General features: G+C 40.2%; 1 protein-coding gene across 3 annotated transcripts in view; it reads left to right on the top strand.

The window, feature by feature from the left end:
- LOC117246311 (phospholipid-transporting ATPase ABCA1) overlaps positions 1 to 15,855 on the top strand; it is a 215,661-nt gene that overhangs the window by 106,310 nt on the left and 93,496 nt on the right. For all 3 annotated transcript variants that reach the window (XM_078164219.1, XM_033610171.2, XM_078164218.1), the window contains 3 exons: positions 2,792 to 2,919; positions 9,030 to 9,128; positions 9,890 to 10,079. In XM_078164219.1, the coding sequence (XP_078020345.1) occupies positions 2,792 to 2,919; positions 9,030 to 9,128; positions 9,890 to 10,079 (417 nt within the window). The remainder of the gene's footprint in view (positions 1 to 2,791; positions 2,920 to 9,029; positions 9,129 to 9,889; positions 10,080 to 15,855) is intronic.

Genomic DNA, 15,855 nt, shown 5'->3' with positions numbered 1-15,855 from the left:
CTGCCGAGCGCGCCCCAACCTACAAGTGATTAAACATTAAAGATAGCTTGCATTTTTCCCACTGACCTTTTTGTCAGCTCTAACAATGAAATGAAAAGAGAATTACATGACGGAGAAAAGAGGATTGGAGAGGGCGGTTTGTTGGAGAGGATAGGGGAAGCATAGCAGCATCTGCTTTAAAAAAAAAAAACCCACACACACACAAAAGACAAGAGAATAGTGAGAAACTAATTATATCTGAGTGGCCAGATGATGGTGGCAGTGTTGGAAGTGTTTAATCAAACTCATAAAGCGTGCAGAAGAGCCCAAACAAGTTGGTGAGGAGCATATTAATGTGCATGCGTTATCGCAGCGGTCCTGTGTTGTTGTTGATTGCATCAGTCATTTTGTTGCACGTAATGACAGTGAGGGGGCTCGGGGAGGGAATGATGAAATTGATCTCGCATGGAATCTTGTGCCGTCGTGCTTACACTTAAAAACATCTGTATCAGCCATGTAGACATGTTCTGTTTCAAGGAGGCTACCTTTACCACTCATAATTGTGTCATTGTATGTTAACATTACTGCGGTCGTAGAATGAACACAGCCTGTTTCCACAGTAAAAATGATGCACATACTGCTGTACTTGTGCACTGTACCATAGCTGCAAATGAACCTTTGAGGCAGAGAATATAAAGGATTTATTTTCTTGGATTAACTCAAGTTTCTCAAGTATTCATTGTAGCCCTTGGAGTGCACAGCATGCCTTTAAAGGGACACTTCACGCCAAAATCAAAAGCACATATTTTTTCTTTTACCTGTAGTGCTATTTCTCAACCTAGATTGTTTTGGTGTTAGTGTTCAAGATATCGGCTGTAGAGATCTCTGCTTTCTCTCAAATAGACAGGGAGTAGATGGTACTTCACTTGTGGCACTCAAAATGCCAAAAAAATACATTTAAGCCCAAACACTTTCAGTATAGTACCTTTGGAAACTAAAGTAACCCTTCAGACATGGTACCTAGACCCTAGAGTTTCCACTGCAAACAGTACCCTTAAATGTGGGCGGGGTTGTTGTCACTCCCTGTTCCGTCCAGCACTCACTGTATTTCCTGGCTCCTCACCGGTGACACAGATAGAAGTCTGCACCTCATTTATCGTCCACAGAACGAGGCTGCACGCCAACAAGTTCAGATCAAAATTAAACAGGCTGCAGTGAGAGTCTCTCTTGATGAGATATTTAAAAATAGTGCGTTTGTGCATTTAGTCCTTCTCTGGCAAGCTCAGGGGTTTAGTGCTGCCGGAGCCCACAGGAACGATGTGAGGATTAGAATATATGCAGTTCACATAACCTGGTCAAAATTAATACATATAAACATTTTAAGATCCGCTCATTATTAAAAGTGTATGTCATATAAAAGCTAAAGCAATGGTCAAAGTGTTATATGGAATATTTAAGGTGTGTTAATTGATTCACGTCATGATCTCATGCATTGGGTAACATTACAAGTTAGCATTCCACCTTAAAAGTTGCCGGCAGTTGGCCCAGTGAATTAAGTTTTCTCTTTTTTTTTTTTTTTTTCTTTTTTTTTTTTCCTCTGACTTCAGCTGCTGCGAGAGGCAGCAAAACATCCTTTCATTTTATAGTTATGGTTTACCAACATGTAAAACTCTCCACGGTATGAACAGTGGTTACATGAGCCTCAAAACCAGCTACAACTCAGTCCTGAGCAGAATGACCATCTGCTATTGACTAGTCAACGGACTGCAGTGTTCACAACTCCACCTTTTAGTGCCAGATCTGTGTGCCAGGTACCCCAACAGAAAGGTTGACCAAAATGGGGACGGTATGGAACGGTTCCATTGGTACCATCCACAACTTTTCACAGTGGAAACGAAAAAAACTCACCGAACTGAATTGAACCGTACTGTACTGCTTGGTGGAAAGGGGGCTTTAGATGACTCAACAATAATGTATTTTACCAGAATCATGACCTGGTTACTCAAGACTATCCGCAGACCATGCTGTGAGAAGTTTCATGTTGGAACTATACTTTTGACCAGACTACACCCGCCAATCATATCACCACGCAAAAGAGAGTGTACAAATACTCATGAACGAGAGGCTAGTGCTTGTGACATGGATGGAGATTAAGACACGATTGGCTTCCTCCTGGGCTGAGCTGTAAAGTTAGTAAGCTCAGAGGTGCTAGGTAAGCTAGCAGTAGATGCACACTTCCTTTTGCACGATTACGTTTATCAAGTGTATTATCTGGATTATTATTGTATTATCTTGAGTAACTAGATCATGATTTCTGGAAAGAGACATTGCTGTTGAATTTTTCAAATGTATTTTTTTGTCACTTTGAGCACCACAAGCCGAGTGCTATCTAGTTCCATTATATTGGGGAGAAGGCTGACACCTCTATGGCTGATATCTCCAACACTCAGCAACTCACACCAAAACAATCTGGACTGATAACCAGCACTACAGGCAAGAGGGAAAAAGTGTACTTTTGATTTTGGGGTTAACTGTGCTTTTAAGCTTAAAGTGAAAGTGCTAAATTGTACAGTTTTGTTTGGTGCATTGCATTAGCTTTGTTTTTTATTTGTGGTTCTGTTTTGTCAGTGTGGTTTAGGAGCACAGCACAAGAATTCATTTGTTTAGGAATTGCTTCCCTGAAAAATACACCTGATTTTGTTGAAATCCCTTGTGTTTTTATTTATTCGTGAAAGGTTTTACTTCAAAAGAGTTTCTGGAAGCGGCAGGATAAATGTCTGAAGCGGATTTGACCTTGTCACTGTCCTCCTAGGTGGTCCTCCCTGCTGTTTTTGTGTGCCTGTCTCTGATCTTCTCACTCATCGTCCCGCCATTCACTGAATACCCGAATCTGGAGCTGCAACCCTGGATGTATGATCTGCCTCAAACCACCTTTTACAGGTAATCACATTGTGATATAATATGATTAACTGCAAATAGTGTTTACTGTTATCCAGGAGGTGTGTGAATAATTTGAGGAAGTGGTTAGTTCTAGTAGCACCAGCAACATGGCATAGTAGATGAACAATAGGCTGTAGGAAACTTAAATTTCAATGACAGAAAATCAAAGGAAAAAGATGTCACAGTGCTGTTCACGCTGTTTGATCGCCAAGAGATTTTTATTTATTTTTTTTACGCTGCTGAGGTCATCAATCTGGATGCTGTCCCCTCTGTGGTGGCGGCTTGCTATTCTGTCATTGAGAATCACAGCCATACTTGGTGACAAGGGATGGCCCTGGTGGAGTTCAACACCCACTGAATACAAACTGGAGTTATCGCAGAGGGTGTGGACTGACATAAAAACAACACATAGATGTGCAACACTGTGAATTGCTTTTTAAAAAGAGCCTCACCTTATGAAGTACAGTGCTTAATGACTGAAGACAGAAACATACTCCCCCCTATGTGTTTATTTACTTTATAAGGCTCAAAAAGGATTTTCGGGTGTCTTTTTGGTTTTATTTTACTGGTAACATCTCTCCCTATTCACACAAATGAGCTCAGAATTGCTGCAACATGATTCATCCTTCACGATAACAACAAAAGGGCTGTAAGAATGCCAGATGAATTCTAATATGCGTCACTCGTTACAGCATCTGCCCAAACCATCAAACTAATCTTGACACTGTATTCATACTCTGTTCTTTTGACATGAAGCTGTCGTTGCTTATCCACCCGGCAGGTGTTTCATTTCCCCTGGCAGCACTTTGTAGAAATTCACTTTGAAGATGTCAGGGCACAATTAACTGTAACCTGAAACTGGTTTATTTAAGATACTATCTCAGCACTTGGTCAGAGTGAGATTCTACTCTCTCTCTTTTTTGTACTTGTTGATGTATTAACTGTGTACACTTTGTTTGCCTTTATCATGGTGAATATTTTTAATGCTTTGCTTCATTTTGCAGTAGAATTGTAGAGTCATTTTTTATTTATTTGGTTATATTCTGACAGTATCAGTCCACAACCACTGATAACTGACTGTGCACTTGCTGAGCAACTCACACAGCTATTAACAGGCATATTTATTTTTATGCTCTGCATTAACTGGACCAGTCTCCTCACAGTTTTGGCATCATATATACATATTAAAACATCTATTACACATGGATATGCAGCTATATCCATTCACAAAAATTAAGAAAGCATTACTTTTTTAAAGAAAAAGCTTGAATCTTAAAATAATTCACTAAACTTGGAACTTATTTGCATTGAAGAAACTCTTAAGCACTTTTAGCTCTTGAAAAAAGAAAAGAAAAGAAAAGTTTTTCAAGCTGTCTAAAAGCACAATGATTTGCTTTTCCTCCAGACCTTTTTTTCTGTTTCCTTGCCGAGAATGCAACTGAAACATTTAAATGTAAATCTTGTCTCTGTCCGCGGTACTAAAACATTCAGTCTCTTTCCCTCTCCATGGTGCTGAAACAGTCAAACCCAGTCTGTTTTCTGTTACTACTTCTGCTACTATATGACTCCCTCTGTGACCACTGCAGTGTTCATGGGTTTGTCATTAACAGTAGGAGTATCATGAGAACCAGTACTTGGGTACCAAGTGGATCCCAAATTTTTGGAAACATGACAGTACTCATTTTTCTCCGGGTATTGTAGGTGCTATAGGCACCAGGGATGCAATTCTACTGGTCTGGATGGGGCAGCATTTACTAGTGCTGTCAAGAGATTATAAAAATGGAGAGATGAGATTTAAATTCATGACATTATTGTGGCAGATGATCAAAAGATTGATATATATTACACAAAGTGGTTTTATAAAGTCATTTTTATTGTTTTCAACAATAACACACTTGAACACAGATGCAGTACACCTAGCCATTACATTCTATTGTTTTTGAGATTAGTCCCAATAAAGAGTGCTGCAACCTTCAGTCTCAACCACCAGGGGGGTACTTGACTGTCATGACATGTCACGTTCATTAAAAGCATAGCTGCAGATTAACGCAACAATAGATGTAATAACAATTTTCTAAATTATTTTCCTCATTTCCAATTTCTCGTTTTATTTCATGGAAGTGATCAACGTTACAGCTGTAACAGTTTATAGAACAGTTTTGAACAGTTTGAACAAGAGGCTGCACTGTACTCCTTCTCATGGCTGCCTGCGCTTTCCCTGTCCTTGCGGCTGCAATTTGCGCTGTGTTCTCTTCTTCAAACTACAACACCCATGATTCATGTAGAAACTGCTGCAGCCAATGTGCAGCCGGTGGGAGCTGCATGACAGCTCAACCACCATGATCAGTTTTTAATGTTTTATCAGGCAAATACTACTCCAGACTCTGCTCTAGTGTAATTTTCGGGACAATCAGGGCAGGATTCAGGATTCGGGACAACTGCTTGGATTTCGGCACAGTCCCGAAATCCAAGCAGTTGTCCTGAATCCTGAATCCTGCCCTGATTGTCCCGAAAATTACACGGAGGTTGCCGGGGAGGTCAGATACTTGCGTGCTAGGGCAGACGACTGAAAACCCAGAAAACATCTGCTACTAACCAGCAACACCCAGAGCAGCCTGCTTAGTTACTAAGGTTTTTTTTAAAGCAACACCCTAAAGACCATAGCTATTCACAAAAGATAATTGTAGTGACACAGTGTTGCTGCATGTTTTCTCAAGACTGCAGAGACCCTTACATGATACCGTGATAATATATCTCATTGTGCATTCTCTTCCTTATGTCAACACCATACAACATGTGACAAGTGGGAATACGATCCTGGCTCACAAGCAAGGGTTCATGATTTCAGAGCCTGCGTCGCCTACTTTTTCACATCATCTCTTGTCACAAAACTTGAACCGCACATTCAGTTTTCTTGGGAATTCCTGGGAACCGTTCTCATATGATACATTATGAAACTGGAGTGTTCTTAATTTCTCTGACATTCCCTCTGGCCAGTTGCTAAATATTGTTTTTCTCTTGAGTGACTTTAAAACATCCTGCCTGGTGATGACAGTGTGATTAAAAGTAGTGTGCCTTTTCATCTCAGCAGTTCATTCAGAGGAGCATTGCAGCAGTATATACATTGTGAATGTCAATGATCCATTTTAGCAGAGAGTGATTGAAGATAATGATTGATCTTAAGTTAGCAGTTGAGGGGGCTTTGAACCCTGCTCTCTGGTGTATAATGTATAACTGTGGCAATAATGTGAATAAGTTACTTTCAGTTAGTTTGATTTTTGTGTTAGAAATTGAAGTGAGATATCAGAATATGGGAGGTAATTTTTAAACCAAAGTACATTTGGTCAATTTTCTAAATGGGTTATCTTCCCGTAATATAGCATAGCCTTGATTTGACTTTCTTCTATTGTCTCAGTCCTTCCTTCTGTGATGTTTGACGAGATGAACTATTCATTAGTTCCACTCTTTCCGTGTATATGCACAAGTCTTCATTTTGGAACTGTCCAACAGTTTTTATTATCTCAAATAACGTGGTAACCCAGCCATTGTTAATTGCAAAACAGATGGCTGCACATAATCCATTTTTACAATCGGACCACTTCAATTGCGCTCGCTGGTGGCCAAGGAAATGACCATATGACCTTCATGGAGACGCCTCTAAATGAGACAATGAACACTGTATTAATCCAAATGGTTGGCCGGGCTGTGGCCACCGCTGGCAGAAAGCCATCACCATGGTCTTTATGAAATGCTGTGTTTTAACTCCCACGGTACCCTTAAGATAAAGGGCAGAGTGTGTGTGGTTAGTAATGAGAATGAAATTGGAATGGGAAGATTGTTTAACTGAGACACAGGGCGTAGATATGCACAGGACACTGAGATAATAATGAAAGGCTGTGAAGAGCCTTTACTGTACACAGAATCCCGAACAGGCTCATACTGGTTCGTGCGTTCTGGATTCAAACTATTGAGGAAAGGTGCTCCACACTTTTAGAATGTGTGTTTTGACTCTTGGCCTGAACAAATCAGTTGGTACACTCAATGATTTCTCTCTCAGTCTTGATTAAGCTAGCCCAAGTTGTATGCAGCATTGCTATTGAGTATTTACTTGAAAGGAACCGCATTGGATCCCCCTGGTGTTTCATTTCCTTTCAGGCCCTCTCCTATGTCAAGATACATTCAAGTTTAATGACCATCTAAACTCCTGTGCTTTGTGAATGTGGAAGACAAATTAGAGGACTTGTAAAATCTTGACAGAGACAGAAAGTGTGACAGAGACAGATTTTAAAACATGTAACATGTAAATCAATTGTGACGGACGAGAAAATAAGAAAGCTTAGAAAACCCGAACAAATGGTGACAATGCGTTTTGATCCCACACACAGTGGCCGATTACTAATATCTAATATCACTTAACCACACACTGAAATTATTCCATCGGCTCAATATTTCAGGGCCTGTAATCTCAAATAATCCTTTCTGTCCGATGTGACAAAAGTCAAACCCACAATAGAGTTGCAGAGTCAGACTCAGCTTACCCCGCTTCACCTTTCTGTAAACTCAGCTCTTATTGACTGTTGGCACGCTCCTCTTTTTGAGGTGAATCTGTGATTTCAATGCAGCACAGAACCTTAAAGATGTCTGGTTGCACATAACAAGCATTTTGAATTTATCAAGGCTGCACAGGTCATTCTGTAAATCGATTCAGCTGTTAAAGATAGACTCCATAAAGATAGCCTATCGTCCAGTGGATGATAGATCCTAGGTGATCACTGGTCACGACCACCAAGACCATGATTAGTATTTCAATTTTGAAAGTCTAGAAGGGTAATTTTCAGTTTAAATCAGACGAGAGGTCGTCCTCCTTAAACTGTCCTTGAACCAATCAATGCTGCAGCAATTCTGAAAAGCCACAGCTTGTGTTATTTCACATTTTAGCCTATAAATTCACTTTTTTCTAATTCCAGGTTCTAGTTTGGACAGTTATACCTTGGCTCTACCAAAAGGGGCTTTTTCTTTTGGTTTTACTTCCGTGCTTGTGCCAAATAAGGAATAAATAAGGACTTTTCTGTGTGTTTTTGTTAACATCATGAAAGATTGGCCAATGCTCATGGATGGATTTAAGTAGAGATGTACCGGATGGTTCAAAGCTTTAAGTCTTTATTCTTAACATTGACATTGGAATTCTAAATCAACATGTGAATGCTGCACAGTGTTTTTGTTTTTTTATTCATTCATTCATTTTCCTTAACAATTTAAGGGCCGCGGGGGGCCTGGAGCCTATCCCAGCTGACATTGGGCGAGAGGCAGGGTACACCCTGGACAAGTCACCAGACTATCACAGTGCTGACACATAGAGACAGACAACCATTCACACTCACATTCACACCTACGGACAATTTAGAGTCACCAATTAACCTGCATGTCTTTGGACTGTGGGAGGAAGCCGGAGTACCCAGAGAAAACCCATGCTGACACAGGGAGAACATGCAGACTCCACATAGAGGGGCTCCCCCACCTCTAGGTTAGAAACACCCGACCCCATGTTTGAACCAGGCACCCTCTATGAGGCAACAGTGCAAACCACTGCACCACCATGCCACTTTTTTTTGGTTTTGTTTGATGTCTATACATTCTGTTTTGACCTATTATTTCTGCCCAGGTGCAGATAAAGATAGGCTACCTTAATATTACTAGTATTATACTATTTGAAATCTAATTCTACAAATAGTATAATACTAGTAATATTAAGATAGGCTACTTTAATATTACTAATATTATACTATTTGTAGAATTAGATTCCAGTAGTGGCTGTGTAGGATTATTTTCAAATGGTGTGATCCAAACATTTCCAATACTGTAAGTCCAGGAAGTTGGTATTAAAGAAGGATAGATGTATTATTTCCAAAGCTCACAACATGTTCCTATCTAACACAATATTCTGCTTCTATCCATGTTTGTTGGTGTTTAGCCTTTCACTGCAGTCAAAAATGTGTTTGCTGCACACAAAGAGAGGCCCACACCTGTGTTAGAGGGATGAGCTAGCAGCAATCTAACTGATTGAATGTTTGAATGCGTATTTGTATTGATTTTTTTCTCAATATTTCTAGCAATGATGGGCCAGATAATGCGGAGGTATCCAAGGTGGTGGAAACGTTGGTGAACAAGCCAGGCTTTGGGACTCGCTGCATGATTGGAGACCCAATACCGTAAGTGTTTATACACAAGGAGCCAAAAGAAAAGCTTTAGTGTGTGCACATGCATTCATGCCACATGGTGCTTATAAAGTGTTAAGCTTTGCAAGCTGTCTGTGTGTGGCCAGTGGTCACACAAGTGCACAAGTCATGCATGTCTGAGCATGTGTCTCTGCCTCCTTCAAGAACTCGCACTGCAGAAATAGAAGAAGCTGTAAAAACCCCGAGCATTGGAAAAAAGAGTGCTCTGCATGATTTTTGAAAAGCAATTTCTAAGAACAAATTTGATCAATAAATAATTCACTTTTCACACGCTCCCCAGATCATACTGATCAGAATAAGTTGAATAATACATACCTTTTTTTTTCCAAAAAAATTCAAAAAAGAAACGGAATTACTACTGAGCTGGGAGCCCACATAGATCACAAGTGCCTGTGCTTCACGAATGCTGCGAGGGGCTTATGGTGCTAAAGTTTGTAAAATACAAACCAAACATCTTTTAATTCAGAGGTATTAGCCAGCAGTTATAGAAGTTGTAGTACTTGTGACTCATGCAACAGGAATACCACCGCTCTAATGCCATACTTTTTAATAACTGAGTTCATTCTCCATATTCTGAGTCTCCCTTTCCTCTCATTGTCTCGTTTTATTGCCCTTTTTTTTAAATATTTCCATGCAACATACAGTTGTAGGCTAGAGAGGATAATGTATGTAGATTTGCAGGAGTCAATTATCACCAGTTAAATACTCAAATATCCTCCTTTGTTTTTTCTTAGGAACTCACCATGTTCTTCTAGCGGCTCCGATTGGTTCACTCCATCAGTGGATCAGTCCGTCGCTGACATCTTCCTCAACGGGAACTGGAGCATGTCCAACCCCTCCCCCTCCTGTCAGTGCAGCACGCCTAAACGAACAATCATGTTACCTGACTGTCCGCCTGGTGCAGGAGGGCTCCCTCCACCTCAGGTTAGTCCCTTACACTGAAGCGGTGGGGTTTAGGGTGGTGTGGTCGTGACTTAAAGGTCATGGATTTGATCCCCTGTAACAGCCAGTGTGTCAGTCTCTGTCTGAGGTCCCATGAGCAAGATAAGTAACCCAGGGGTACTGCTTCTAGCTCCCTGTCCACCCTGGACTCTGCGTGTGTGTCACAGAGGGATATACTGCAGCGAGAGAGTGGAATGGTCTAACTGTAAAAAAAAAAAAATAAATAAATCAATGACACAACAGTACAATAAAAAATGCTTATCATGGAAGCTTTTGGCTCGCAGTCAGAAACTCCCAGTCAGCATCATTTTGATTTGAAAATGTAAAGGTACTTACTAACAAGGAATTTGCATTGCATTGCAAAATGTAAATCAGCCCTTTGTGCTGCCTCCCTTTTGTGAGCCTGCATGCATGCATGAAAGTAGGGCCAAAATTGATTCCACTGAAAACACACTGAATTGGCCATTGCTGGTGATTCAGCTCGTTACCCATACCTGCTAAAAATCCAGTTTGAATATATCCATCGTGTCCTTTTACTCTTTCAGGTATATGCCAACCTTTCACCCTGTAGCGTCTTTAGAACTTTGTATTTCAGGCACCAGTATAGACTCTGCAAAGGGCCTCACCTTTTCTCCACACATCACGAGTCCTGGGAGGTTTGCGTGTCTCATCCTCCAGCAGTCAATACCAATCCTTTATAGGCCATTACTTTGACAATATATACATGGCCAAATGCAGCAAGGGCGAATGTTGCACATTCTGACCCAAAGAGACTTGATCCAGGCCGGGATCGATGGGCAAGTTAGAGACCCCGCATCTCTGCCTACCAGCCACCACCTGCTGACTGAACCAATCACAATACAGAGAGAAAGAAGAAGAGAAAGAAGAAGAGAAAGAAGCTCATTTGGAGCTAAATTGTCTGCGCTGCTGTCTCCCAATGATAATGAGAAATCTAAGCTTGAGAGAGAATAGAAGGAGAAGCTGCCACCTCCACTCCAATGTCATTTTATTAGAGATGGCTTTGTCTGTTTACTCAGGCTTTGTGGCATGTGGCTGCATTTTAAGGGATTTGAATTTGAATGTCTCATTCCTAACCCCACCTAAATCTGCCAATATTTTCCTCCTGTCGGAGTCTCATGATGGTTGAGAATTTGTTTGTGGTAGTTTATCCCAGATGGAGGGAGGAGAGGAGCAGAGGAGTTCAGGTGTCTGATACCTGAGATTTGGCTGCAAAACAGCATTGCATTTCCAAGATAGTTAATTCACAATTTTGAACTTTCAGATTAATTTTCACACAGACTAATGTCTCTGCTGATTGGTCCTGCAAGATCTGCAGCTGATGTCGGTGGCATGCATGAGCTTAGGTTGTCTAATGGTTGTGATAATGCACTGCCATGATACAGGTTGGGTAGCTTTCTGTCTGAAAGTAGCTTCTCTGCAAATTTAAAGAACTTTACTTTCAAGACTTTGGGGACATGAGGCGGTAACTCACAGATTAGATTGGACTGCTTCACTGTATTTGTTGTGCATATGACAATAAAGAACTTGAAAGTTGTGCGTTGGTGGACAGCCTCAGTGCAGTATAATCGGATTGCAGGAGTGGGAGGGTGTGGCAGCAAATCCTGTGTGTGCGGGTAGGTGTTCCAACAAAAACAAAATATGAGAAGCAGTGTTTGATGGCATAGACTTTTGGGAAGTGTTTTATAACATGGATGGACCTAACTTTTCAAATCTTTTTAATTTTTTTTTTTTTTTTTTTGTTAAGAAACCAATGCCACATAGCAAGTATACGTATGTGTTACCCACCACCTTGTACCCCAAATATGTATACATACATACACATAAGGCACAGTGAGTGCACACTGACTCCATACCATGGTTTTATTTAGATGTTTCCAGTTTGATCTTCATTAGGTCAAACTCTTTTCTGCAGGGCTGATTTTCACTAGTGTTTCCACCTTCTCAGAAACCAAAGTCTGACAACAGCAAGCCTCTGGGGGCAGCTGCCAATATTTCAGGAAATCCAGCGCAGCAAGCAGATATCTGGGCCAAAACTTCCTCTCCTGGCTAATCTCTATAATCAGATATCTGCATATGAATTTGAATACAGTTTTCAAAAGGCTAATATAAAGCTAAAACATCCTCAGACGATAGTAGGGTTGGGTACCGTTCATAACTGAACTGATACGGTACCGGTACCAGTATCTGGAATTCGGTGCCGGTACCAAACGGTACCTTATTTCAGTACTTTTTAACCCTATGGGCCCTAGGCCTTTTTGGGGTATTTTTACTGCCTTTACTTTTAAGCTCAGATCACAGTCATTATAAAGGCTACATACACATGCTATATCTTGTTTTTTTTTTTCAGGACAATCTGGGCTAACCAGATTTGCCATCATTCCATGTCCTTCTATGTGCCTGTATTTTGTATTAATTTTTATATCAATGAAAAAAACAAATCTGTGTTACTAAATTCTTACATTTTTACATGTATCTCACCAAGTCAAAAATGTGTTTTATCTGAGCTATATATTGGGGGGACATTTTGGGCATTGTGGGGGGGGTACGATATTCCTCACTATGTGAAGTGACTGATAACAAGATCTGTATAATGGATTGTAAAGAAATTCGTCAGGTTTTTATTTTGTAGACAGTTGATCTGGATTTATAGCATGATGGGATGACAGCACAATGATGTGTGCAGTATCACTGGAAAGTTCTAGTCCTGCACTTTCATGTGCGAGCCTGCATTCGCGAGTAATCCATCCAACAGTAATGTGTGTGCAAAGCTGTATGAAAGCTCTGTTATACATCATTTTATTGTAACTTTATCAATTTTTTTCGCTGTGAAAACATTGGATTACCGACAAGTGCTCGGCCTTGTCGGAAAGCTACAGTTCGGCCGTTTAACGTGATATGCGTGGCTTCTTGCTATGATGCACGGTCGCGGAGAAAATCCACAGAGAAGAACGGGTGTGAATTTGGACGCACTATGCGTCGTTCGGGCCCATAGTCTAAACTTCTCAGTTTCAACATTTTATTGAGAGCATTTAGGAACAGTTCTGCACGTTAACTTTTGTCTGCAAATTTTTTTTGTCGCCATTGTTACTGAGTCTGAGGTGCGAGTCATGTTCTCTCGCTCCGCCTCCACCTCATGTACCGAAATTTGACACCGATTCATTTTAAGTGAATCGGTACTCGGTAGTACCAACGTGAATCGGTACCAAGTGCAAAATGTACCGAGTTTCGGTAGCCAACCCTAGGCGATAGCCAGTGTCTTCCAACAACAGAACGCTTCTGATACCAGAATCTCATCCCATTACCTAAAGATTCCGCATTCATATACAGAAATATGTAGAAAGATTAGCATTGCCCCTACATGTTATGTGCATCATAGCTACACTCTATATCTTACAACATACCCACTCACAGCAATGCTTGACATGTTCCTCAACTCTTGAATGGCTTGTATTTACCTTTTTATAGTTCCATCCTCCACTCCAAATACAGCAATCACAGTATTGACCCTTCTTCTGAGAAAAATATAAATTTCTGCTAGCTGATGATGGGTTTGTTGTACAGCTTGCAGTTGTCATCCTTAGAACTCAGTATATTCATACAGTTGACCATTTATCTCTCAATTGCACATCAAGAGCTGAGAGCCTTATCAACACTTCTTAATCATACTTAACCTACACATAATTCTACAGCTTAATACATCCACTTCATATCTAATGTTATGACCAAACACAATTTACAGCCTTTATTGCACACCTGCATCTCCAACATACTGTAGTTGCTATAGTGTAGATGGCAGCCTGTCCTTCTTGTCACTGTGTTAGGTCTTCACTTGCATGGGCCACTGTAGAAACTAAATTATACAGTAAAACCAGTAAAAGACCCTTAACCTTAAGGGAAAACTGTGTTAAGTTAGTAGATAAAGTTTTACATTTTCCAGCAAGAATAAGTGAAGTGTATTATAGTAATACGGATGTATATTTAACACATGATCCAGTAAATGAAATGTATTGGCTTTATAGTGACACTATATAAGAAAACTGAATATTTTTGTTACTTTAATTGAATATAATAATTCAAATATGTTTAAAATACATCAGTGTGGCCTAAAAAAAGCCCTTTGAGTGAATCTAGTTTTATTTATAGTCTTAAAATACCATTATATCAAATGAATGTGCCACTCGGTGAAAAAGGAAATGCTGTGAGGGGAATCTAATGACACAATAGACGGTTATAAAGTTATGCTTCACCGTGGTTGAAAATACCTTACAAGTTTTTAAAAGTGTCAGCTCTTTTATGTCTATGATATAAGTTTCAACAGTCATTGTAAGTTCAATTTGCGAAGCGGTTATGAAGTGGCAAAGCATCTTTCAGCCTCAGTTCTTAAGGGAAGTGAGGGAGCGTTAGAAAGAGATATTCTGGCCCAGTTATGAAAACACTCAGTCACATACAGATATATCTAAAAATGATTTTGTCTCATAATTGCCCTGGCATCTTCCCCCCTCAATATTTGATGTACTCGGGAGATGTCATCTCGGAAGGACAAATGAGACTTCCAACAAGCAGGACATGAGACATTGAATCTGCTGTGCTCATTCCTCCCAGCCCCCTATACCTCCCTTATACACTATCACACGCTATGTAATGTGCCATTTCACACTCTCCACAGATCTGTAATGCCTCGTTGAACTCGTGCGAGTCTCGCTGTGTGCTCCTTCCTGTGACAAGGCCATCCAGGGCCACTTTAAAGGAGCAACTGTCCAGGTATCATGTTATAGGATGATTGTTGAGACAGTCAAACAAGAGAGGTGCCCTTTGTGTAACCTTTTCTATCCCCTGACGTTTGGTCCTAGCTTATGACAGCACTGTCAAGGAGTCCCCCATTTGTTGAGGCGCTGCTTGTATTTTTGTATCTTTCCACCTCCCTGCTAGGCCATCAAGGTCTTTCTCTCTAACCTTCTTTTTTTTATTTTGCCTCTCCGCCTGCTTCTTCCATTTATAAACAGCCTCAATCATTTTTTCATTTATCTCAGACTAGATCCAGTTTTGTTATTTTTTGAATTGCTACTACTTTGCTACTTTACTGGATTTCTGCTTTATTGTGTCATTTTGTATGTAGCTACTACTTTTAGTACACTTAGCCTCAATAAAAAGACCATTTACAAAGGCCAATTCTTGCCTACGTCTTGTTGCATTTACTTGCATCATTTTTCCTTTATTTACAACATCTTATTTTGTTCCAATCCAGATCCTGTAGAAGGATATTAAATTGACTCTCCTTTTTGCATGGAAACAACCTTGAGGACATTGAATTATTATCATGCAACAAGATTATTGCCAGTCATCTCCCGCTGTGTGCTAACAGAACTTTAAATTTAGGATAAAATGCTGCTCTGAGTGGAGAATATAGCAGATGAGAGCATTGCACATGCTGTCAGCAGTCACATTTTACTGTTCATCACCCGATTTTTGCATAATGGAACACTTAATTTATCTGGCACGGGTCAGTCTTTGTGACGCAGTAAGCCAACAAGCTTTACTGTCTTTTATTTCAGCATGTGAAATCTTGAAAAATTTATACCACAGGACTGGTGTGTCAGTTTATATGGTGGAAAGATACAGCAGTTCAGTATGATTATGAAGTAAAATGGATGCTTCCAATCCTTTTTTATTTAGTATTACTTTCTGTGATTTTACATTTTACATTTTGCTTTTCTTGCATAGCTTTAAAGATGTTTTC

Source organism: Epinephelus lanceolatus, chromosome 22 (assembly GCF_041903045.1).
Source record: "Epinephelus lanceolatus isolate andai-2023 chromosome 22, ASM4190304v1, whole genome shotgun sequence".
NCBI lineage: Eukaryota > Metazoa > Chordata > Actinopteri > Perciformes > Serranidae > Epinephelus > Epinephelus lanceolatus.
Note: the sequence above shows the minus strand (reverse complement) of the source record. Positions and strands in the feature narration are given on the sequence as shown.